Raw genomic sequence first — 26925 nt, 5'->3', positions numbered from 1 at the left:
CCTCTTAACAATACTGCAATTTGCTAGTAACTGTGTCATTCTTGTATTAGAGAGATAAATATATTAATCAGTAAATGAATGAATTCTTTGCCTAAAAGTGTACAGTTGATCATAAAGTTTATATACAAAGTCCAGGGGTATTCTAGGATTTGGTGATCAATCTTTCCTCCTCATTTACAGGGCTGAGGTCAAGTGGCAATATACAATATACTGTACAGTATAAAGCACTTGTATTTCTTACACTCAGTAGCCTATAGTAGTACATTACATAAAGGGCATATGAGAGAGAGAGAGGTGGGGATATTAATGTCACCAGTATAAGATTTTAATGTTCTCTACTATATTATTATTATTATTATTACTTACTAAGCTACAACCCTAGTTGGAAAAGCAGTATGCTATAAGCCCAGGGGCTCCAACAGGGAAAATAGCTCAGTGCGGAAAGGAAAAAAGGAAAATAAAATATTCTAAGAAGAGTAACAACAATAAATATCTCCTATATAAACTATAAAAACTTTAACAAAACAAGGGGAAGAGAAATAAGATAGTAGAGTGTGCTCGAGTGTACCCTCAAGCAAGAGAACTCTAACCCAAGACAGTGAAAGGCCATGGTACAGAGGCTATGGCACTACCCAAGACTAGAGAACAGTGGTTTGATTTTGGAGTGTCCTTCTCCTAGAAGAGCTGCTTACCATAGCTAAAGAGTCTCTTCTACCCTTACCAAGAGGAAAGTGGCACTGAACAATTACAGTGCAGTAACCCCTTGGGTGATGAAGAATTGTTTGGTAATCTGTGTTGTCAGGTGTATGAGGATAGAGGAGAATATGTAAAGAATATGCCAGACTATTCAGTGTGTATGTAGGCAAAGGGAAAATGAACCGTAACCAGAGAGGAGGATCCAATGTAGTACTGTCTGGCCAGTCAAAAGACCCCATAACTCTCTAGCGGTAGTATCTCAACGGGTGGCTGGTGCCCTGGCCAACCTACTACCTTATATCATCTTTATGATACATTATAGTATATTCATTGCTTTAGTTTCAATTTACATTTAGAGTACAATTAATTATAGATCTTTAATGAATATCTACAAGTAATAAAATATCATCATTAGATTTTTTCTTGCCTATTACCTCTGGACTTCTGCTACAGCAAATGTGATGATGCAGATAAGGAGGTTTTACTGTATAAAGTCCAGGTCTGAATCTAAGCAACCACATATCACAAAGGAATGATTGTGGGGCATCCTGGATATTAATGAAGTTACATACAAAAAATTGGGTCACCTTGATTTACATTTCAGATATGATTGACTCATCATATTTAATGTAAATCTTGATGTGGAGGGGCTTAACTGCCTATTTTAGTGGCTCCTACGTATTGAACATAACTGTTTGTTTTTATACCATCACATGTGAGTGGTTTTAGTGAGTGATATGATGATATTTTTTTGTTAGATTTTGTAATTTTATAATTCGACACTCATTAGAGTGAGCGAGCTGGGTTTATTCCTGGCATTCCATGCATCCTTTTTCCTCTGGTATATTTAGCAATATTTATGCCTTAGAAATGGTGCTATAAGGAGCATTTCACGGAGCGACACAGGTCGAGCCCAGAAATAGATTTTTCCTCCGTCAAAATCCCTTTTTTGATCTTAGGAATTAAATCTCTAAAGATATTTGTATGTACTTTATGGATGTTAATTTGTTTTCTTTACAGTAAAAATGTATTTAACATTTCTTTATGTAATGCCAGCTTTTTAAAGTCACTATCTTTTTCCTCAAACCAGCCTGGCCTCGATAAAGTTGTGAAAGAATGCAGAGGGAGAAATCTATTCTTCTCAACTGATATTGATTCAGCGATAAAGGAAGCAGACTTGATATTCATATCTGTAAACACCCCAACAAAAACCTATGGCATTGGCAAGGTAAGACCTTTGCTGATATGTTTGTTTGTAGTAAGTTTACCTCAACTAGAAATATTTGTCATTATTAAACTAGATTATGTTCCTATATGTAATACAAACCTTCGACCTTTAATGGCAGTATGACGTTGGCTATGCTGAAACGGCCATTAGAATTTTAACAAGCTAAAAATAGTTGATCACTGGATGGTGGGTAAGCCCTGCCCACATAGAGCAACCCTCACCTTTACTTAGGCTGCCGCTGAGTACACATGTACTCTGCTGTGTCGCTGACTTGGTTGCCTGACATTTCTTTTTCAATCTTTTTAGAGTGATAGCAAAGAAGGCTGCCAATGTGGCCACTATATGAGTAAGCTGGATGTGGACCCCATTTACTTTGAGTTTTTGCAAGGGGCATGACTGTTCATAGTCATCCCCTTGTGAGGAATGTAGGGAGTGACCTCCTGTGCGGGGGAGGGAGTTTTACAAGAAGAAGAAAATGAAGTCTAAATGGAATTTATAGGCATCAGAGGTATGCCTAAGCTGATACCTTTTTCCTTTCTTTAAGAACAAAGCCGGCTTTTTCTTTGGGAACCCGTCTGGGAAGGGAGACTGCTCCTACCCTCAGGGAGTTGTCCTGAGAAGACGGGTGTATGGTTCTTCCCTAGTGGGGCAATATGCCCCTTCCTATCTGTAAACCATCTTCCCCTACCTAGCAAGGATGTGGGTCTTTTGAGTTTGTGGCCTTTTGGAGGCACTTATATCCACCAGATCCCAGACCTGCGGTGGAGGTGCGTATGTCTGTCTTGAATGAGATCTTATCCATAGAATTTGTTTTTAGAATAGTTAAATTGTTTTAGAATAATTCTAATTACTCAAGAGTTGCTGGCTCGGTAGCATCTAATCAACGTAATCTAACATCAATTTTGTAAAAGGAAGTTCCAAATTAACACTATAGTCCAGGGTAAAATCTAGAGAAATTAGGCTAGTTAATTATATAGGGGATGAAGTTATGAATGCCATGACAGCCCTTGATTAGACCTTAACCATTAACGAGTCCCAACCTTTAAGTAGTTTTCCGGTATAGATAATAATGAGCTTCATAATACAATCTTGCTCACTTTTGTTTAATTTGTACAAGCTAGAACTTATTCCAGTGGTTATTCAGCTGAATGAAATTCTCACCTCAGGTCAGTCACGAATTCTAGCCTAACTCCTTGTGCACCAGTCAGTAAGGGTTTTGATGGTGTGTAGGACATAAATGTCAATATCCTCTTCTAGAGCCTCTCACTTTTAACTATTGTAGAATCCTTTACTGCTCAACCCTCACCTATCCATACCCAGTCAACAATGACTGACAGATTTATTACAGAGGAATTACAAGGTAGAAGACCGAGTTTGTAGCTTGATCTTAATATCCATCCACTCGCTGAAGTAGGCATTAGTAGGTATCACATGTTTTATGTTGTGGCACATCAGGTGTTCCCCATTTATAATGGATTACATTCTGATGGCTATGAGCTTCGTTCACATACAATCTCGACCACTAGCTCATCAAAATGTTTTCTCTATCGGTGTTAAATTTGGTGCTATTAATTCTTCTACCGAAACAAGTCTCTTACCTTATGCAGAGCAAAGATTCCTTTAATGGAAATTGGCTTGATCTTATTTTGGATTTGTTTAGATATGAATGAATAAGTTAAGAAAGTGATTACAAATTATTCTGAGATATTACTAAATCTGCATCACTAGCTTAAAACTTGAATTTTGCAAGAAGCGCCAACATAGTGTGTTTGCATATGGAACCAGAATGGGAGTTGGGTTTTCTTCCTGGTGACTGTTTCACGTGAATGTTCATAATTACTTGACATTTGGATGCACACATGGAATTCACTTTGATTTAATATCCTGGGCTAGCAAATTAGTAATTAAAATTATCATTTTTTTCACTTATGTTTGCTATGTAGATGGTTGAAATTGGGATCATATAATGAGTTGTATAATTATTCCTGGTTGATAAAAGGTAGAATTGGAAAGTTTTTTGTCGGTGGGAAACATATTTCACGTTCACGCAACAGGTGTTGGGCACATTAAATGGCAATATCTGTACATCAAAGTTTTCTTGGGATTTTCTTATTTAATGTAACTTTTACAAACTCGGGTGAAGTAAAAGATTGGCTGTTTATTCAACCATCTTTTTTTTTTTTTTGTTAGGGTACGTTTGAATAAAACTACCAAATACCCAGGTTACGAGTGAATTTCTATCCACTTTTATTTTGTATTCTAATGTACCATACCAAAAAAAAAAAAGGACTAATCAAAGATTATAAGGAAAAAGATCTTTCTGGGTTCAGTCAGTAAGTCTGAGAGGCTATGAGTGGGTAGGAGAGAAGTTTTCATTGTGGGGGTACGCATGGAGGGCTACCAGTGATAACTGGCCTCGAATCTTCCTTTGTACAAAAGTTGACCTTTGTCAAATTTCTCACCATTTTTCAGCAAATGTCGTATCTAACAGTTGGGTACTGAAGAGCTCAGACCCATCTTGTGTTTAATGATTATTTTCCAAATGAAATTATTTTCATATAGTATATTCAGCAGAAATGCTGTTAACTTGGATGAATTTAAGGGGATATCCTTCCTTCTTGGTTTATGCCAGAGAGAGTGAAAGTCGTAGAAATTTAGTCAAACTTACATCAATTTTAAAGGACTTTGGTTTTTATTGCTAGGAAAAATACAAATTACTTTCATGAATTGTTTTGTTGTATTCTGTGTGATGACTTGTTTTCTAGTAAATAGTAAAGTTTGTGCTTCATTGATAGTACAGTGCTTCAATCTCATGTGATAAATTTTTTAGTTTATTTGGTGTGTTATGAATAAACTGACCTCATTGGTTTTGAAATTTTTTTCTGTTGACATTCAAGAGGTTGTCACTCAAAATCTTTTTGTACATTTTTTAACAATGAAGTATATCTACATATTGTAGGGTCGTGCAGCAGATTTGAAATACGTTGAAGCCTGTGCCCGAAAAATAGCGGAAGTTGCTGAGAACAACAAAATTGTTGTAGAGAAGTCAACTGTTCCTGTGAGAGCTGCTGAATCCATTACTCACATTTTGTCCGCCAATAGAAAATTAAATGTGTCATTCCAGGTAAGAAAATTTAACCCTAGATAAGTACTGTTACTGGATAGCTTGAATAATATCCCTCTCTAGTCGAGCAAATTTCAGCGCCTCCACTCAAAGTATCTTAATTTACATTAATATTTTTTCTCTTTTGATTATAGTCTTAAATTACAGTAGTTATATTTAGGCTGTGCACCTTTTACTCTCTTAGTATTTATTCAGACATGAATACAAACCTTCTTTCTTTGATAGGAGTTTTCTTTCAGCAAAGCTTGAACTCTACTCTTAAAATTTATAATGAGGTAATGCTAGATACTGCCATGTGGCAGGTAAGCCTCACTCACCAGACAGGCCACTGAGCTCCCACTTTTTATTCAACCACCGGATAGTAAAGATGGACAAACAGGGTCCTCATCTGGCTGTTTTAATCTTTTGCTTTTCTTTTAGATATTTATTGGGGTATTGTCGTGTGGTAGGGTTATTAAGGAAGAATAAAAGCTTTGCAGTTGTTTTGCAATGACTGTAGCTACGTGACATGTTTTTTTGCAAACCTACCAGTATCCACATTCTTATTCCTGCTGAATAGTACAGTATTCTTGTGTGGTGTTTGTTTCCTCACTTGTGTGGCCTAGTAACATTGACGAAAACGCATTCCTAAGGATATGGCATTCCTTAGACATCTCAGTGCTCCATTGTAGGAAGGAGATTTGGATGGTATTGTTCTCATTTCCATCAGTGTCTTCCCAATCCCGTAAAAGTGCCAAGGACGTATCGCTTGGTTGTGCGGTTTCTTCATAAATTTTAGCCTCTTTCCTCGTCAGAACATCATCATCTAGTTCCTCCGCCTTTGCCTCATCTTTGTTAAAGGGTCTCCTGTGCAACTTGAAGAAGAAAAACAAAACATTGTCGAAAAAGTCCATTAAGACCGATCATTAGGAGTCATACATGTGTGACCCCTACCATATCTCTTTCCGTGGGAGAGATGCTGCAGTACTTGGAACCTCTTTTGTTAAGGTAAGCTCTGAGAGTTGTCCTATTGCAGGAAAAAACATTGGTACACAAAAGTCTCTTATATGGGTGAGTTTAAGCACTGTCAGTCACGATGAAAGAAGTTGCTCTTCTTGCCCCCTTCCTGGATGATTCTCTCTCTCTCTCTCTCTCATATAGAGGAAAAAATGTCGGCACACACAATTTTCAGTCGTGTACCGAATGCAGTGACCTCAACCAAACACTATTACAGTACTTCTCTCCTGAAGTCAAGATTTAGTCTAAGAATGATCGATCAACGGATTAGTGTGTTTCTGATCAATCCAGGGAGAACAGTACATACCAGGAGGAGCTGTACATACCATTAATGTAACTAGCACTGAGCGTTATATGGTACAGGTGTTCACGCACATGCTGCTAGTGCTAGATTGAGATAAATTCCGCCACCCTCTTTCCCCTCCTTCTTCCGACAGTTCCCGAGAGATGACGAGATCACCACTAAGGAGCACGACAGTCCAGTAGAAGGATCCTGGTGAATGATCTCCTCCCTCATGCGAATAGTGTGATGATAAAAGCAGAACCTCTCACTACCATCACCGAGATAGCTCTACACTTGCATTGTCTCCAAGCTCGTAATCTCCACATGCATGGTCTCATGCATATAGTTTCCAAACATGGGCTTGATGTGTAGTGGCTACCACGCAGTTTACAAGAACGTGGTCCACGCGTCAGAAGAAAAAGACAAGCCAGTTCTCTAAGCTCCTTGTGATCGGTCGCTGTGTGATCATTCATTACATGATTAGACAATGCACGATTGGCCTTCACTTATTCAGGCACCTTGTGATTGAACACCACAGATTGGACTCACCTGGCCTCTCCTTTTTTGTTATTGTAATGTTTAAGTCAAAGAGCACCTGGCACCTGCTGCTTCTCAACATTCTACGACAATGTATCAAGATCTTATGCGATAGGTAGCATCCTTTGTCAACTAGCATTGATCGCACAAGCACAAAAGCACTCTCAGAATGGTTACATACTGGTATAGTTAGCAGTTATTGGCTGAAATGTGCACTGGAATTATTTCTTGGAAATCAGGATCCGCATTCCCTTTGTGTATTGTACCAGGGATGAAACTGTGGTATAAATAACCATTGTAAAGAAAGTGTTTTACTCTTGGTACGGTACCACCCACGAAAAAATTTTTCATTGTTTGCCAATCAAGTTAACAGTTCTAGCGCAAAAAGGAAACGCTGTTAGTTCAGGAGAGAAGCTGGGGAAGAATAGGTTAGCTGATTTTAGCAAGATTTCAATACTGACATGCTTCCACCTTAACAAAGCACACAGTTTCAGCCATCTTTCAATACTAATGAGCTTTGCAAACTCTTGATATCTCTTGTTCCTTTTGTTAAACTTCAGAAGCCTAGTAAATCATCCTTTAGCCTTGGTAATTCTGGTCCTTCTCAGCCCACTGTCAAAACTAACCCAAACCCCCTATAGTCATTCTAATATTAATAGTATTTCATTCAGTAAGGGTTCTGAACGTACACTGTGCTTGAACAGATTCAAAAGCTTGACACAAAGCCTTGAAATCCATACATACTGTGGTTCTTTTGCTGCTAAACCTTTGCAATTCCGCAATTCTAGTCGCTCTTTAAGACTAAACTAGGTTGCAAGGAAGAAGACCAAGTGGTTTGGCTTGATCTTACTGTGTATCCCTCCATTGACTGAAGTAAGCACTTACCACTATCCTATGTTACTTATGTGGATAGCATGGCATATCATGATTTCCTTAAATTCTGAGAGATTGAACGAAGTCGTGACTTTTTCAACTTTTATTTTTGGCTTATCACTACCACAAACCTTAGGCCATGTTATCTATTGATAAATAGTAAATCACAACAAAAAATGACAAATTAAGGAAATTATATTAAATGCTTTGTTTTGCTAATGAGCTCAGGGTGATACATAATACAAAACTTTGTATGGGCTGGTGCTGTGCCACTGGGGATATTGGTATAGAGGATACAGAATAGGCTTTATCAAGTTGAGCATTCCTTGTTTGACATCCAAGTTATCGCATATTTTGTAGGGCAAAAAGTTTTGAAAACTTTGATTTGTTTGGGTTCAGATGTGTTTGACCTTCTGGGTTCCAGTAGAAGTTCATTTAATACATTTACAATAACAGTTAGATTACTGGTAAGTGCTGCTAAAATCATTCCTGTTCCATGGCTTTCTTAATTGTCACTGATAAGTGGAATTATTTGGCCATGTATTTTTCTAGTGTTTTATTAACCCTTTTACCCCCAGGCTATTTGGAAATTTCCAACCCTTAACCCCCAGGGGGTTATTTTTTTCCCAGCACATTTTGGTGTATATTTTTTTTTAATTGCTCTAACAGCCTTAATTTTTGTCATAGAGATGTCAGGTTGGTCTCATTCTCTTGGAAAATGCCTGAATTTTCTAAAAAAAAATAACAAAAATATGAAAAAAATAATTTTTATAGCATTTTTTTGCAAGGACGTACCGGTACGTCCATGGGGGTAAAGGGATGGCTTTTGTGAAACGTACCAGTACGTCCTTTGGGGGTAAAAGGGTTAAGAATATCAAAAATTAATTTGAAGAAATAAATTATGTCTTGACTGACAATTTCTAGGTATTTAATCTCCAGTGAAAAATATTGCAATAATTGTGAATTAGTAGTTGATATTAAAAAGATTTGTTGTTCTTTGAATTATTTGTTTAAATTTTCATCCAATTCTCGGCAGTTGTTAGAATTTTACTAGAAGTTGATTTCTTTGATTTAAGTTGGCCATCCTACCAGTATTGACAAGTTCTTTCAATTTAATTCTGAGCTTAAGCTGTGATGAGAAATTAAGTAATTTTTAGTCAGTGAGCTTCCTCTAAAGAGGTACGATGAATGCAGGACACACTACTGTAACTATACTGATATGCCAGAAAAACTGAATTCTTACATACATACATACATATACCAAGGCCCTTCCCCCAATTTTGGGGGGTAGCCGACATCATCAAGAAACAAAAACAAAAAGGGGGACCTCTACTCTCTACGTTAATCCCAGCCTAACTAGGGACTCAACCGAGTTCAGCTGGTACTGCTAGGGTGCCACAGCCCACCCTCCCACATTATCCACCACAGATGAAGCTTCATAATGCTGAATCCCCTACTGCTGCTACCTCCGCGGTCATCTAAGGCATCGGAGGCAGCAGCAGGGCCTACCGGAACTGTGTCACAATCGCTCGCCATTCATTCCTATTTCTAGCACGCTCTCTTGCCTCGCTCACATCTATCCTCCTATCACCCAGAGCTTCCTTCACTCCATCCATCCACCCAAACCTTGGCCTTCCTCTCGTACTTCTCCCATCAACTCTTGCAATCATCACCTTCTTTAGCTGAATTTTTATGAAGAAAATTATTATATTCCATATGTGAAACTAGTAGAAAGCAATGAGCACAGGTTTATACTCAAGTAAATATATAACCAATGAATTAAAACAAAATTTATTTGAATAAATAGGGCATAAGAGAAGTCTCGGCCTTATATGTGACTTATGAAGAAGCAATCATTATTGAAAATAATGCATCAGAATATACAAACAAAACAGAATGAATGATTTACCTAAAATTAATGTGCATGGTAATGTACTATATATATGAACAATAGATGGAAGATTTTACGCAGAAAAGAATATTCTCCCAATCATTTGTTACAAGATGAACCAATAAGGAACTTTAACATAGAAATAAAACTATCCCATGCGTAAACACACCTACTTATGTCATGAACAGCAAGAAAATATATCTGTATACAGCAATAAATCCATTTTTTACATGGACACTACTTATAGAAGAATGCTAGAGCTCCAAGTATATTGCCTATTAATTACCTGTTTTATTCTTCTTTTATCTTATGCATATGTGGCAAGGAATTTTTGTCCGAGTCCATTACACCAGACTACCATAAAACAATAGTTTTATGATAGCCCTATCAAAAGGCTGACTTTCTTCAGGCCTCTGCATAACAAATGGAGAAAACTTTTCATCCAATAATTATGTAAATACTCTAATATCTTATCATTATTTGAGATTTTACTGTTAGATATATGGTAAATTATTTAAAAACAATAAAAAGGTGAGGCAATAAAGTATTAGTTACAAGTCTTTGTTTTTTCACAAATCTGTGCTAGAAATAGGAATGAATGGCGAGCGATTGTGACGCAGTTCCGGTAGGCCCTGCTGCTGCCTCCGATGCCTTAGATGACCGCGGAGGTAGCAGCAGTAGGGGATTCAGCATTATGAAGCTTCATCTGTGGTGGATAATGTGGGAGGGTGGGCTGTGTCACCCTAGCAGTACCAGCTGAACTCGGTTGAGTCCCTTGTTAGGCTGGAGGAACGTAGAGAGTAGAGGTCCCCTTTTGTTTTGTTTCATTTGTTGATGTCGGCTACCCCCCAAAATTGGGGGAAGTGCCTTGGTATATGTATGTATGTATGCTTGATAGGAGCACTATGCTAGTAGTTAATGGCCATAGTTAATATCTAAGGTAACCGATATCCTTTTACGTCTTAATTGCTCTTTAGCCTGATGCATACTGATATAATTTAAAGAAGTCATCTTGTTTAATTGGCTCGGTGTTTTGGAGTATTATATCATATGAAATTTTACCTTTAATTAATAGCTCTAACATGGCTGTACATTGATTTGGTTGCTTATGAAAATTTCAGGTCTTGTCAAATCCAGAATTTTTGGCAGAAGGTACTGCTGTAGAGAACCTCTTGAACCCTGACCGAGTCCTAATTGGTGGGGAAGAGTCAGCCGAAGGCGATGCAGCTGTTGCCGAACTTTCGTGGATATATGGTCACTGGGTTCCAGCAGAAAAGATCATAACAACTAACACTTGGTCTTCAGAACTTTCAAAACTGGTATGTTATTTCCTTCCAAATTATACTACTGTATAAGCTTGTGCATTATTATTTAACTGGATTGTTTCACACCAAACCTATTATAATAACCCACCTTCATGGCCAGTGAATTATCCAGACACACTTTGTTCCATGTAGAAGACAGTTTATTTTTAGCAAAATCTACTTGGATTTATGGGAATCATATGCACAGTTAGAGCATTCTTTGTATACTGTATTCAAGTTCAGGTTTATTTCTCAGACTTATACATGTTATTGACTTTTACAAAGAAATTACTTTAATTAATCGTTGAAGCTATTTGGGTTGATGATTTTCAGTTTTTCTATGCATTAAATAGCTTTACTGTGTAAAATGATTTTCCTTACAAAGTATTGGTAGTTTGTTAAGAGGAATTCTTGACACCACTTATTCGTCTTGCTTCGGCGTCAATGACCTTCGATGTCAGGATGCCAGAAAACTTCCAATCATTCATTCATTATTCATCTGGCTTTGAAGGAAAACATCTCATTATTTTTTAACTATAGATTAGAATTGTCTGTGGTGTACATATTTTCATTTACTTTTATTTAGAAAATTTATATTAGTAAAGAAAGGTTTCTTGAGAAGTAAGTTTGTCTTTTTCTAGCTTTCAACTTGATTTGTTTGCTTTTTTATCAACATCTATCTTGTTAAGTGACCATTCCATTTAGTTTTAGTTTCATTAAATTTGTGTACTATCTTTTTTTCTCAGCAGAGTAATTTTTTAAATTCTGCTTGATATAGTTATGTCTATATACTGTATTTTTTATATTTTTTTATGTCTAGTTTTTTGTTAAAGTTTCATTAAAATTAATGCATGAAAGCAGATTTGAAATGTAAGGATATTCTCTAATATCATTGTATACTGTATATTGTACTATTTTACCTTTTTTCATTGAAAAGGGTTTGAATTTTGATAACTAATATCAATTACAGTACATTTCACTTTAATTCATATTTTCACCAGGCTTCAAATGCTTTTCTTGCCCAACGTGTATCCAGTATAAATGCAATATCTGCTCTTTGTGAAGCCACGGGAGCTGACGTAAGTGAGGTTGCATCAGCTGTAGGTCAGGATTCTCGAATTGGTTCCAAATTCTTGCAAGCTTCGGTGGGTGAGTCCTTTATTGTCAAAATTTTTTTATGCTTGCATTGAAAAAAAAATCATAAATTTTATTTTACTGTGTAGGAATATACTTTATACTATACGAGAGCTGAATGTACTCTGCTCAGATATTACTGCGAGTACTGTAGTTTGATCATTATTCATTGCAATCACTTATGTTTTTCCTTGTTACTTTATTTAAAGGAATTTTACTTGGTAGTCATCATGCTGTAATCATCAAAGCCACCAGCTTTCCAACTTCTGAGAAATATAAACCTCTATCCTGTTCTTTCTCAGAGTTCCCTTCCCTTGTAATGTCTGATAGACCTGAACGGTGGTACTACTCGGTAAACACCACAAATTAGTTACTCATGAGCCCTATACTCTATAATTATTTCAGCCACACTGTGTAGACTGGTCTATTCTTTTCCAACTTTATTTAAAATTTTGAAAATGGGTAGTCTAGAAGTAGAATTTCAATGAGCTAAAAGGTACTGTATGTCTTTGTTTAGCTTTAAGATAGGTACAGTATGTATCAAATTGTTTCAAGGAATATATGACAGAAGTTGAGTGGGTATTACAAGAGTTAGTGATAGTGTCATATGGATTGGTAACAAACCGGAACAACAATTGACTTGTAATCAGGGTACAGTTGTTGGTTAGTGACAAGTAGTAAAAAGGGGAAGCCGCTCTCCTTCACTTGTCAGATTGCATAAGTACTTTGCTATTTAGGCTGAGTGAGGGATTAAAACAGTCCCAGATTTTATGGCAGATTATTTATAAATGTTATGGTTAGGTTAATAAGGTTGAGCTTAATCTATACTGTATCAAAATAATGAACTTTAATATTCAGCGATTTAAGGGGGTTCCATATTGTATAATGTACCATTCTCTCCTGTCAGATGTACTATTACATTTTCAATATGTTTTCTTAATAAACTTATGCTGGTATACAACTACTGAAAAATGATTTTAGACCAACTCCAGCTACAAAATACACCATCCACAATAAGATTAGTGTTTTTTTTTTTTCAATGTAAATTGATATGCAGGGGCTAGTTGACTATCATAAGAACATAAGTTCACCCAGTTGGATGCTAGGTACCTCTTTATTGAATAATAATGATGATGTTCAACTATTTATGCATAAGTTGTTTTGTGTCTTATCTAAACCTTAGGTAATTTAAGACTCTAGTTAGATGTATGGTTTATTTTAACATAAGGTCAAATATGATACTTGGTGTTAACATAATGTAAGCAGTGTTTCAACATATTAGCAGTGTAGGCTTGTGGCTCTATACCAGACATCACGCAGCATTCCAATATAGCTCCACCTACTGCTGTGTGTTTTCCTGATGATTGGTCAGCTCTCAAAAGGCAAATGACTTCACATTTGTGAATCTTCCAATTAATTACCAGTATGGGATTGTATCTGTCAGAGGATGTTCTCTGTGTGATTTATAATAAGTTTTTTTGTCGCCAAATTTGTGATAAGTACATTTATCTTAGCTAAAGGATAAATTCATATTAAGGTCTAGTGTTATTGTGTTTATGGTTTTGACATAGTAGTAAATACAGAAAATGGACAGGAGCAGTAGGTGGCTAAGAATGTTTTTCGTAGTTGTTCCTACACAAATACAAACCTTTGTCTTTTAATAGAAATATGATTCAGTGAATGTGGAACTTGGCTGTTGAAATTTATAGCGAGGTGATGATAGTAGTTATTGGCAGGTAGAGAGTAAGCTCTGCCCACCCGACAGTTCACTGAGTAGCCACTTTGACTTCAGCCACCAGGCATTATTGACATATTCTCTGCAACTATTTGCCATAGGCTGTTTTAATCGTTCCACCTCTTTCTTTTTAGAGTGTTTGCTGTTTGTGTTGAATTCTCCATGAGCAGACATACATCGGTCCTAGTAAGCCTGGCCGAAATTGCAGCCGGTTTAAGAGACTGATATTTGTGGACTCCCATCTCTTTTACCCTTTATGCATTGGATATGGCTGTTGGCAGTCATCCCCCTTTGATGATTGCAGGGTGTGGCCTCCTTTGCAGGGATCTGAGTACAGTAGGAGGAGAAAGAAATCTAAGAGAGAGACTTCAGCTTGAGAGAGTAGAGTACTGTATGCCTAAGCTGTTACTGAAGAAGTTCTTTAACTCCTCCTTGGCCTCTGATTCTCTAAATGCTATACCTTCTTAAGGTTCCTCTAGAGCTGGGTCCTCCGGATGAAAAACGAAAGGAGGAGATCCCCATTTGCCCTTGGAGCAGACCTATGGAGAGGTAGAAGTATCAACTTCCACTACTGAATGTAATACACCCACTGCCTCCTTTGTGATGACTGGAAACGGCATTTGCAGGGATCTGGATCTGAGGAAACTGACTCACCTCGACCATCAATGGGGATCTGTCTGTGGAGAAGCTGCTGAATGTGTTAGCAGGCAGGACTTCCAGGACTTCTGCTGCTGTACGCTCCTCTTCAGCTTGTACGGTTAAGAGCTTAAGACCTGTTGACGGGTAATGAGTCCTTGCTTGCTATAGTAGATCCTCAATACTCTCTTCCTGTGGTTTCGTCGCTGCTGACTAGTAAATCCTTGACTTCCATTCTGACAAGGGGAATAAGCGTACAGTATGTGCCCTCCATCCCCTCACAGCTTTTTGTTTTTGACTTTTCCCTCAACTGCTGAGTCATCGGGCGCTGCTCCATCGATCATACAAAGCCTTCCAAGGCTTTTCCCTGCCCTCTCCACGAGACAGGTCCCCATGCACACGATATCCTAAGATATACTCCCCTGCTTGCGGAATCCTCTCGCAAGGTCTTCTTCGAGTTCAGTTTTGGCCAGATATTCTAATTCCTGTTTGCCTCAATCCAGGTTTTCTTCCACCAGATTACCACATGCTAGTTCGTCAAACGTTGGATCCGAATGTTCTTGGTCACTATGCACTAGGTCTCCACATGCACGATCACCAAATGATCATTCATCCAGTGCCATGAGATCAGCAGCCCCCGACCCCCCTGCAGTTGCCACGAGTCCGGGTACTCCTGTCATGCCGTTGGGTAAGGTGGTAGTACTAGAGAGTTGGAGGCTGGCTGGTGGAAGTCCTTCATGATGGTTACCGGCTCCTGCTCATCGACTCTCGTTCTCTTGTCACTCGGACACCGACGACCTTCTACTCTTATCATCCTTGTTTCAGGAAAGCCTGCACTCTAGAGGTAGAGGTGGTTGAGAAGAACGTGCCAAAAGTCATATGGGACAGTTATTCAGGTTTTAACAGTTATCTTTTCCAAGTGAAAAAGTTGATTGCCAAAGTTGTTGACCTCTTTGCCTGGAACAAGTTTATTCAAGAGACCTCCTTGAAGATGGCAACAGTGAGTACCATACGATCTGCCATCAGGAAGGAAGATTCTCATGCTTTCTGTAGATCTGGAGGATGCATACTTTCAAATCCCTATCCATCAGTCCTACAGGAAGTACCTCAGCTTCATCTCTGACCACCATTCAAGACATCATAAACTTAGTTTGCAATAGATGTTTTCAGTAATGGTAAAAATTTTTATGTCATAAAGTTTATTGATTTGAAATTACAGTTCAAGGTCCTAAGCTTGGAACTGTCTACTGCTCCCCAAGTTTTTACTAGTATTCACACTCATCTCAACTTGGGGTATGCCAATGACATCCTCCCCTTAGATACTTGTACGATTGGCCAATTCTGTTCTCTCCCGGAGCCACTTGTTGCAGGATCAATACAGGATTCTTTCTTTTTGCCAATATCTGAGGATCACGGTCATTCAGGAAAAGTCCAGTCTCATGCTCCAGCAGGCAATGAAGTACCTGACTATGCTGGTAAACACAGTAGAAATGTGTGCTCTAGACCAATAGTTATGCTTGGGATAAGTGAGTTATTTTAAGTATGGTTAGTATATAAAAATGGAAGGTAAAAAAAAGTTTTCTCTCATTTTCTGTGTGAAAACATCATTATGATTTTGTAGGGAGTTATGATAAAATATTAAAGGATGGGTTTTAGCTCTATGGAAGGTAAATCATGTAACATACTAAACAATCCATAATCAAGGCAAATGGAAGGTTAATAAGATGTATAAGATAAGACGTATCAAGGTGGTATGAGCATGATTTAATTTTAAAACTACAGTAGTTATATTTTATCTATCCATCATATATTCATCTCCAATACTGTGTTGGAGTAAGCATGGTGATTACCAGGTAAGATTCATTTAAATACTGGATAGTAAATACATTTTTGGTAATAAATTGTATTATTCAAATACATACCCAGTAGTCATCTAAGTCCTTCCCCCCTTCCAACTTTTAGTGGTCAGATTTTTTAGGACATATTGTATACTGCTCTATGACGACTCAAATCATATGAAGTTCTTAGAAGTAATGTCATAAGTCTATGGTGCATTTGTCCATAGTACCCACCTATCAGGTCTACTGGGCATCACATGGAAGAGGGAGATGGGAGAAAGAGTTGGCTAGAATATTTTTTTGTTAGAGGTTGAGAAGCCTGTGTCTTTGATGACCAAAATGTGATAACTACCAGATGAGTATTTAAGTAATGAATTTTAATATTCAAATTACATTTTTCTCCCATTCATGTAGAGAAATATTACAGTAAGATAATATGTGATAAATAATGAATGTTCATTTTTTATGATTGTATTTTATATTCATTATGATATACCTCTCAAGAGCCTGTTTACATGCTGATGTTTTTTTATCTTTTTTTTCAGGATTTGGTGGTAGCTGTTTCCAGAAAGATCTTTTGAATTTAGTGTACATTGCCGAATGTGTAAATTTACCTGAAGTAGCTAATTACTGGCAACAAGTTACCGACATGAATGTTTATCAGAGAACTAGGTATGTATTTATGTCTGAGATGCTAGTTAGTTTCATGGGATGTTTTAGTGTCCAGTCTTCCCAAACTTGACCTAATTAGGAAAGAATTTTACAAAGTTGTAACTTAGGATAAGATGCAAAATCTTGATCAATAAATCTAAAGTACTTAACTCATAGTGCATTGAATTGAGACTGTTCTTGTAGTTGGTTGGCATCTTAACTAGAAAGGTAGAAAATAAGGTGAATCAGGTAAACCTTTTTGGTAAAGTTTTGTACTTTGAGCAGCAACCACCAAATTAACATGTGATTATTTCAATTACAGGTTTTCAAAGAGGATAGTTGAATGTCTCTTCAACACTGTTACTGATAAGACATTGGCTGTCTTTGGATTTGCTTTTAAAAAGAACACAGGAGACACAAGAGAAAGTCCAGCTATTTATGTTTGTTCCCACTTGCTCGAGGAAGGTGCACGACTCAATATATATGACCCAAAGGTTAGAAAAGGTGCCCTTCCTGTAAATCAAAGTAGTAAATTGCCTTAATAAGTAATATGTCATATAAAAACTTCATGTTCATAGTGTTTAATGTTTAATTACTAATGACAATTTTCATATTATAGGGTACATGTTAGCATGTGTCATTGTTTTCTTATAGATAATACCAACTTTCAACAGTTAACTTGCATTGTGTATTTACTTGAAATTGAAACACATTCTGAAAATTTGTACCAAAAACTCTTTCTTAGGCACCATTCAAATTGTGTAGTTAACTTTATTGAGCCCTAATTCTAGATTTCCGGAGGAAAGTAGTTGTCTCCTAATAGAATTTTTTTTATTAATCATCTGTATATAAATGTAAATTTACTTATGTCTAGCAATTCAGTATCAATTACCATTGTGTATTTTTAGTTGTTCCTATTCCCAAGTTTTACTAGTGATGTCAGTTTGAAATTTTATTTTATCTCTACATGTATCATGAGCTATTCTTTTACTAAGCTAGCTTCCTTCTACTCTGGCATCATCATATTTATGCCTTACTAGTTGATTATGTCTTAAACTTGGCTTGCTTTAGTTTTTCCTTCACATCATACAAACCCTTGACCTTTAATTAGGGAGATTACTTTGGTGCGAGCTGGGATAGGTTGTTGAAATGGATGATGAGCTGTTATCTAACTAGAGAGGGTTTGTAGCGAGAGGCCCCTCCCCCTTTCCAGTTGGCCATCAGTCACTTTTGCTTCGACCACTGTTGTAAATGTTTACCAAAACTGGATAAAAAACAAGAACTTTATATTTGCTAGGGAAAGGGCAGACGCTGCAACTGCTTCATGGTATAAATGGCTGTAGATCCGCACTCCCTCTGTGCTTTGTGTTTGCAGACATTCCCTTGCGCTGAGTGTTGATCATGGCCTCCAGTGCAGTGGCAGGCTTATTCCCTGAAGGGGAAGAAGTGCGCAATGTGTTGTCGGAATCGGACTGGGCAACGCCCAAGAGGACACTGGCGAAGGCTTCCACTGCTGCTGTCTCCTCAGGAGCTGTGTCTGCTGTTATCTCCTCAGGAGCTGTGTCTGCTGTTGCCATCCCTGCACTTACTGCCCTAGATCGGTCCCTGGAGAGTACGCCGCAGGGATCAGGAGAGCACAAATTTACATTTGCATCCTTTTCAGGCTATTTTTGGTGCCCTGGGAACCCTGAATGTTTGCTGCTCCCATTCGAAGGCTGAAGGATCTTCTGTTATGACCATGCAGGCTTTTGACAACAATTTTGACCAAATCTCCTCAGGTCTTTCAGGTAGGCCCTCCATAACTGTGTTGAGGGAGGTGGTAGCCCAGTCTCCCCTGTGCAGATTTATGATATTGTGGCTGCTTTGGTGCCAATAGTGAAGGGCGTGAGGCATCCCCCAGTGTTAGGGAATCCGATGGTTGGTAAATGGGTTTATTTGACCCTGACCCTGTTGGCAAGGTGGCAGGGTCGGGGCCTGTTGCTCTTCAACCAAACTGTTATGGACAAGCCAATGTGGAAGGAATGGCCACTTCACTTCTGGAGAATAGAGGAAAGGTTCTTGGCCTTTCCTTAAAAGATGATGACTCCATTCATAATCCAGCAGCAGGTATAAGAAACATGTCTTTACAGTGCCAGCTCCCATTTCCTAAACCAAGCATCATCCCACACTGAGGTTTTCATTGAGAGGAGCGAGGACAATATGTTACCCGTCCATAGGCAAGTCCCTGTTCCAGGGTCAGCTAAATTTTGGTTTAGAACAAGAGGAGTTTTTTGGAAATCTTCAAGGGACACAGGGGAGCTGATAACCCAATAGAAACAAAGGACCTCATCAGTGAGGAGTTTTGGGTTAGAGTGTCATCTCCCTCATTTTCAGGAATGTCAACTATTTTGTCGGTGGGCACAAGTTTAGTCTCAATTGATCTCGATTGGTCGTAGATAGCAAGCATCCTCCTCCCCACTAGTTTCATCAAGCAAGGACCCTGGAGCTTGATTACTTTGTATGGAAGATGTTAAGAAAGGAATCAGAGAATGTGGCGCTTTCTAACTTCCAGGTCAGGCTATTCAGTTTGTCAAAGAGAACTTCCTGGAGAGAAGAGTGATACTTGTCTCGTCTCTCTTCAACTATCACATTTGGTGTGTTCCATTCCAATAATGACTGTCCACTACACTGAAAAGCTTGGACCCTTTCTATACAGTAATACTAAAATACGCCTATTGGCACATCCTTATTTCCCACCACTTTTGACTTTACCTAAGGTTACAGCTCAGGAGGTGGGTGTACTGGTTCAAAGTAATGCCATTAAGGTCTCAACATCAGCCCAAGAATCTTTACAAAGATAGTAAGGTAGTGATCAAACTCCTGAGGTTGCAGGTAGTTTAGATCATAGCATATTTAAAAGATTGCTGATTCTGGTGGAGACAATGAATTATGCCTCAAATAAACAATTAGGTTCAGCATGATCTTCAGTATATTTGGATTTTGAGTTGGGTTAGGTTGCTAATGATTAATGGTGAAAGCCACACCAGCCTTACAAAGCATCTCTGCAAAGAATTCTAGCAGAGTCAGAGCCTTGGTTTTGAGCTGCTTCCCTGCCTGGAGACAACTGTAGAAGATTTTGGCTCTTCGCCAGTTTGCCTCGACATTTGATGTGGTGTTGAAGAAAAATTAAAGACCTATATTGGGTGTGGAGAAGGATAGCTTGCGAAGGGTTTTGTGACAGGTTCATTCACAGAGTGGGTCAAAAAAATTCTCAGGCCATGGCCAATGGCAATTGCTTAGCCAGGTCAGTCCCATTGGTCTCTCCCCCGGTTACCATGATTATTCATTCAGGTGCGTCCTGGTTGGACTGGGGAGGTCATTTAGAGGAGACGTTTGTGTTTGGAAATGCTCCCTCTATTTGCAAATTTTCACAAATTCGTTGAAACTCGTGTCGGTCATCCTGACGAAGAAAGAGAATTGGTTTACGAAGGAGACAACATTTAAGATCTTCATAGACAACCAGGTGGTGGTCTGTTGCCTCAGAGAGGGCTATCATGATGAGAATTCTTAATGCAGCGACCCTTTCCATTATGAGGTTCCTTAATCCTCTGGTTATCCAATGATGCAATACCTCGTCAATAAATTTTTTTACCTAAATCCTCCGATGACACGATTGAAACGTTATCCAATACTGTACTTATTTGGCAGAAATATTTACTAAAAATCTCTGCATCATCCAAGAAAAATGAGGTTTGTATCTGAGTGAGGCCAGGTGCTGGGCCTAGTCAAATATTTGTACAGAACACAAATAGCTACAATGTACATGTAGGACTGGTCAAGCAATCATTCTGTACTTAGCAATCATTGGCTTTGTTTACAAGGGTTGGAGCTGTCATAGAGTTCTTCCACCAACCCATACCAGTCAGTATGGAAGACTTGAATGACCTTTTAGGGATGAGAACCCATGCTGGATAATCCCAGACTTCTTGGCTACCATTCTGGTTCACCTCTTTGAAGATATGAAGCTTGAGCCATCAACAATTTTCTCTACTAATCTGCCTTGACAGAAGCTCTCAAGCAGGCTTTTAATGAAGATTGGATTTGTACATGTTTCTCAAAATCACTCCATCCTTCAAATAACAGCGATTGTTGGTACAACTCCTTCAATGTCCTGGTCACTCGATAGAGTGCTTGACTTTTGGCCAAACGGTAATTTCCTATTACTCTAAAAGGCTATTTCAGAAGGTCTTAATTTCAATAGCTTTAGGCTGGGGGCAAGAGTTAGTAAACTTACAGTATTCGCCAGAGAGCAGGAGTTCCCCAACCTCACTCCTTGCCATCTCTTGGGACTGACCCCCGGTCCTCTCTTGTTGGCCAAGAATGAGAAACCTCTTTTGAGGCAGAACCTTCTTTACACCTCGGCTTTACAACTTAGTAGAGTTGACCTCAAGTCTCTAGTGTACCCTGTAAACATATTTCCTGAGATCCATATTAGCAGTAAAGGTGGTCTGTTTCAAAATACCCAGACCAACAAGTCCCTTCTACTGAGGCTATCCATGTTTCATAACTCCCCTCCTCTAAAAGAGTGATCAACTCTCCCTTCATGAAACCCACGATGAAGTCTAAATAACTTCTTCATTAGTCTTCTTAACTAATATGCAACTTCGGGATATCTAAAATTTTGTGGTTTGGTTTGGGCATTGGTGTTGATAAGGCACTACAGTATCTGAAACAAATCCAAGCTGTTCAACGTGGTTGCGTGGTACTAAGCTTGATTTTGGCACTTAAATGGGAAATTAGGTTGAAGAGGGAGATCCTTAACTGAGTCCCCTTAGCAGAGGTGCTATGATGGTCCTCTGGCTTGCCTTCTCCAGGGATTTCCTTTCATGAGGTGATTGGGTTGACTTGCTAGTCGTCTTTTCCTTTCACCTATTGGCATTCGCTTGATTATAGTTGACTTGCATCTTGTGGTGTATGAGTCTGCATTGTTTTAGTCCTTGAATAGCACACACCATTCTAATCCCCAAAAAGGAGTTTTGACAAAGGAAAAATCTAACTTTGGGTAGATGTGGTTCCTAAGACCCTCCTGCCTCCCTAGACTTGAAGGGAAGTGAGACATAATGGAGACATTCTCCTATTAGATGGAAAAGATGGTTCCCAGATGAGAAACAAAGTCCTGGTTAAGGATTGTCTTCAGTGTTAGTAATGGTTCTCATTGGGTAGCATTTCATCAGTTAGTAGATAAATTCGGCATTGGATTTTTTGAGTCAATGCCTTTCATGTGTTGATATATTTGCCTTAGGGCAGGGAAGACAATATTTCTTTGACATATCATGTCTAGCCTTTACAGGAAAGTTTTTGGTAACCACACAGCACTTTCCTAAATGTAGGGGATTCCTTTAATAAAACCTATTTTTTTATCATGTAGCACTATTTTTTCCACTTAGAAATTTTTTATTCTCTTGATGGAATGAGGTTATTGAGTTATCCCAAATATCTTTTGCGTGCACACTGATCTTTCTCAATGATCTTCAGAGCCTTCCATCCTGCTGCTCACATTTATATTACTACTCCAACTAACTGGTGTTCTGCTCCTGTCATTACATGCTTTAATTACCTAAGTGTTTGAAATCCCCATCAATTCTCCAACATGTGGACTTATGCATTTAACTCATAAATCTCAGAAATTTGGGACATATCATATCTTCACTATCTCCTTAGTTTTCTTTCTAAGTCCTTCTACATATCTCAAATTTTTGCAGTCTATGAAAAGGGTAGTCTTACTTGCCATTGGTCCAGAAAAATTTCCTATATCCACACTGCCACTGCTGCTTTTTTCCTGCCCTTTCATAAATGACTTCACAGTCTAGTGTATCATTTAGGTAATACAGATACTGAATGCTACCCTTTTCAAGGTCTTCTTTTCGAACTTGAAATAAGCCTTCCCATCTCTTCATCCATTAATTCATCTTTTACACCCTGTAAATCATAGTTCTTGTACATATTTTATTTAAATGCTGTAGTCCTGACCTTCAACTGTATTGTTATTTGTAACATATTTAATTCATAATCGTAATTTTATTTTAGTCTTACACTAAAATGGTTACACTTTATAACTTTGAAGGTTCTATTGAAATTTTAATGTATTTAAAAGAATGGCAAAATTAATCAAGTAATGTCTTCATTTCAGGTAGATCCAAAGCAAATAGAGCAGGATTTGACTTCTTCTGAGGTGACAAGTGATCCTGAACGTGTTTTGAGTTTAGTAAATATTTATTCGGATCCATATGAAGCAGTGAAAGATGCCCATGCTGTTGCTGTTCTTACTGAATGGGATGAATTTAAGGTATGTTAATGTGAGCTATCCATATAGTATGGTAATTTGAAGTATAATTTAATACTATTTGATTTTGTTGTCATTTATAGTTATGATAATGATAGTAATCAGCATAATTGTTTTGATCACTTGGTACTTATGAAGTTTTTCAAGCATGTGTAGTAAAGGTTTTGCATACCCTGTATTTTGAAATTTAAGTTAACATCCACCTCACTTTGTTCATTTTTACCATGTACATTCCTTTCTCTTCATCCACCTCACTTTGTTCATTTTACCATGTACATTCTTTTGTCTTACTTTTACCATCTTTGCTTTTGTGAACTGGATGACACCTGGTCATTGTAAATATTCTTTAATAACTGCCTCTACGAAAATTTTCGTACAGTAAAACCTCCATATTCCTTGATTCCCCAACCACAAATTCAACTACGGTATATGTAGTTAAACTATTGATACTGTTATAGAAAAATATATACAGAAAATTCATCTACCACAGCTATTAAACTGAAAGCAGCAGGCAACATTTTTAAACTGCGCGTCATTGCGTCACTATTCAGTAGATTAGGCTGTGTAAAGTCATGCTTCAAGGAAAGGAAATGTTGGCCCAAAGACTAAAGGGTTTCTTCCATTTTTCCCTCTTTTCTATTTCCTTTTCATTTATCTTTTCATTAATATCATTGACACATTCTTAATGTTCATTTCAGTCTACTCTTATTACTTAGACCTTTATTCTCTATCTTATTGTGTATTATCCTTATTACCTTTCTTATTCTTTATTATCCTTAATCCATTTTATTTAGTATTTCCCATTATATTCTACCTATTAATCATATTTAATGCAGATTTTGTATATACAAATAAACAACCATTCTCACTCTATTTCCCCTTGAACTAGAAATTACTTTCTTAGGCCGTTAGTGCCACGAATGGCAGTTGTGCTTTACCACTGTGCAGTCTATACCCTCTGGTTCCTTAAACACTAATTTAGAACATAATTCCTGTGAGGAACCCTGAGATACCGTACTCCTCGCAATGGTTATTTAAGACTCAGTGCTTTTCCTGTGCAGAAATATTAACCTTTGGAGTACAGGTAATTATTAAATTGAAATGCTATACAGTAAACACTCATTACAAGCAGGTAGGGGGGGTACACATCTTTTGCAAAGCACTTCTAAGGAGAAATTAAAGAATTGGACACGTTTAGTGTGCTACTTATCATTAACTGCTAGATTGTTTCATTGCTTTATTACTTTACTGGGGGCAAAGAAAATGAGAATTTTCTTCTATAAAATTTTGGGAGGAAATATTGATAAACCAAGCTTCTGGAAAAAGCAACATGATTACTGTAACCTGGGAGGTTCAAAGAAATGATATACATGTAACATACATTATATATAATGATGCAATACTAAAGTGTTTCGAAAAATAAAATTTTGTGTAAAGATATTTCAACTATTTACTCTTAGTTATATCAGTAAAAAATATTTTAGTAAAAATAAAAACTCCAGATAACCTGGTGAATTAGAGGAAAAGGATGTGGATTATCAAGTTATAGTGTATGGTAATATCAGGATGATGACTTTAAGAAAAGTACTTTTTTTTTCGCTATTTTCCAGTTATGTAGCAAACTTTCTAATAATATTTTTTATGCAACTTTAGGTGAAGATTTTTTTCCCCGACAAAAAGACATTCTGTTTGGAGTCTTAATTCTCAATACATTTAACATATAAAGAATATTTCCATCTTTGTATTAAGAAACGTTTCTTGTATTATATTTCAGACTTACAACTATAAGAAAATGCTTTCAACCATGAAAAAACCAGCATTTATCTTTGATGGGCGTAAGATTTTGGACCACCAGGCTTTGATAAAAATGGGCTTCCACACAGAAACCATCGGAAAACGATTTTCTCGCAACGCCCTTCAGAGAGCCTCTGGTTTGGATATTTGATTATTATTCTTAGTCATTTTGTTCATTGGAGTTTTTATGGATGACTGGTTTGGCAAAAATATCCACTAACATTTTTCACAGATTTTATCACAGTAGTTATAAATAGAACCCACACCAGACATAGCACTTTTAGTGATACCAAAATGTTTTGGGATGTTCTCAGTGCCAAAACTTATTGTTTTATAGCCAATTAATTACAGGCTGTGCAATATTTCATTATTTTTATCGTTTATTTTATCTTTTTGTTTTTGCATTATTTGTTGATTATGCTTTAGATTTGGTTTTCTTCTGAAATAATGGTATGTTGAATCTATCATTGTTTTTTGTAGATGTTGGTAATATAGTTTGGCGATATGATTTCTTGTAGATCTGGGCTGTTAGAGTAGCATATTGATCATATTTTTAGTTTTAGTGTTTGAGTTGTTTTTTATCATTTTTATTACTTTAGGCACCTTTATTGTTAACTAAGTATTGTACATATAATTGAAATTAGACTTTATTTTTTATGGTTGTAGATATTTTTCCTGCACGTGTTCTTTTTTATATGGAATGTTATGTAGTTAGCACAGAGCTATTATTCACATTTTTCCCATTCACTCACATACAAGGTAAGTACCTTTTTAACTCAATACTAATCCTTAATTCAGTTATATTACTTTTATATTCCTTGTCAACACTCAAAGGCCTTCTGTAACATAAGATGTATAATATTCAGCCATTTCCTTAACATTATTGCCATATGGATTGTATTGAATGATGTAAATACTTGAAGGATCTAGAATGAATAAGTTGTAGTCATATAATAATGAGCTGAAGACCTAAATATTGTTTATATTTTGCTAAATGAGGAAAGTACAGTAGTAGTCAGTGACATCCATCCATCTACCAAGGCACTTCCCTCAATTTTGTGGGGTAGCCGACATAAAATTTTTGTAGAGGTTATTTATTCACCTGGACCTTCGGTATTATACAGTACTATCTTACGTACCATCATGACATAGAATCCTCATTTCATAGTTGATCTTTTATTTTTAGTCAAGTATTACAGTATATTGAGGATAATAATTCTAATACTGATACAGTATTGATTAATATTACTGCAGTATTAATTGATGATAATTATTAACCCTTTTGAGTGTCAACCCTTCACCAAATAGTTTAGCACTCAAGCTGCAGACCATTTCTTAGAGATTTGACTTAACCATCTTAGCACATAAAGTATGAAAGATCAGACTTTACAACAATTTATATCATATAGCTTAATAAATTTCTATTGATATACAATTTTATATATTTTGTAAAATTTGCATATTCATAAAAATAAAAAATTTGTAATAACTGGATATCAGTAGAGCTGAAGGGAGTAGAAATGTCAGATGTAAAAATGTCCAATGGCACTTGAAGGATTGAATAACAAGAAAGATGATAATAATGATACCCTGTAATTATGATAACACAACCATCATTATCCTTCCCTTTTATGGTTTCACAGTTGAAGACATTTTTCTTGCCCCTTTGTATATTCTAATATACAGCACTTCACCTTTAAGTACGTTACTACTATGATATTTGTCATTAAAAATGTTTTTTACATTATTAGTGATCAAACATATGGTAATAAACTTGTCTAGCAAGTTCTCTAGGAGAGGGATGGTCTCATGTAAAAGAAAACAAAGCTAAGCAAGGGATGTAAAAGTAAAACTGATTATTGAAATTAACAAACTACTAAAAT

The 26925-nt window shown here is 37.1% G+C and overlaps 1 protein-coding gene across 2 annotated transcripts in view; it reads left to right on the top strand.

Annotated features, from left to right (window-relative positions):
- sgl (UDP-glucose 6-dehydrogenase sgl) overlaps window positions 1-26925 on the top strand; it is a 79095-nt gene that overhangs the window by 30514 nt on the left and 21656 nt on the right. For both annotated transcript variants that reach the window (XM_068391637.1, XM_068391640.1), the window contains exons 3-10: window positions 1787-1924; window positions 4884-5048; window positions 10750-10947; window positions 11934-12081; window positions 16821-16947; window positions 17249-17420; window positions 23096-23251; window positions 25023-25179. In XM_068391637.1, coding sequence (XP_068247738.1) covers window positions 1787-1924; window positions 4884-5048; window positions 10750-10947; window positions 11934-12081; window positions 16821-16947; window positions 17249-17420; window positions 23096-23251; window positions 25023-25179 — 1261 coding nt within the window. The remainder of the gene's footprint in view (window positions 1-1786; window positions 1925-4883; window positions 5049-10749; window positions 10948-11933; window positions 12082-16820; window positions 16948-17248; window positions 17421-23095; window positions 23252-25022; window positions 25180-26925) is intronic.

Source organism: Palaemon carinicauda, chromosome 1 (assembly GCF_036898095.1).
Source record: "Palaemon carinicauda isolate YSFRI2023 chromosome 1, ASM3689809v2, whole genome shotgun sequence".
NCBI lineage: Eukaryota > Metazoa > Arthropoda > Malacostraca > Decapoda > Palaemonidae > Palaemon > Palaemon carinicauda.
Note: the sequence above shows the minus strand (reverse complement) of the source record. Positions and strands in the feature narration are given on the sequence as shown.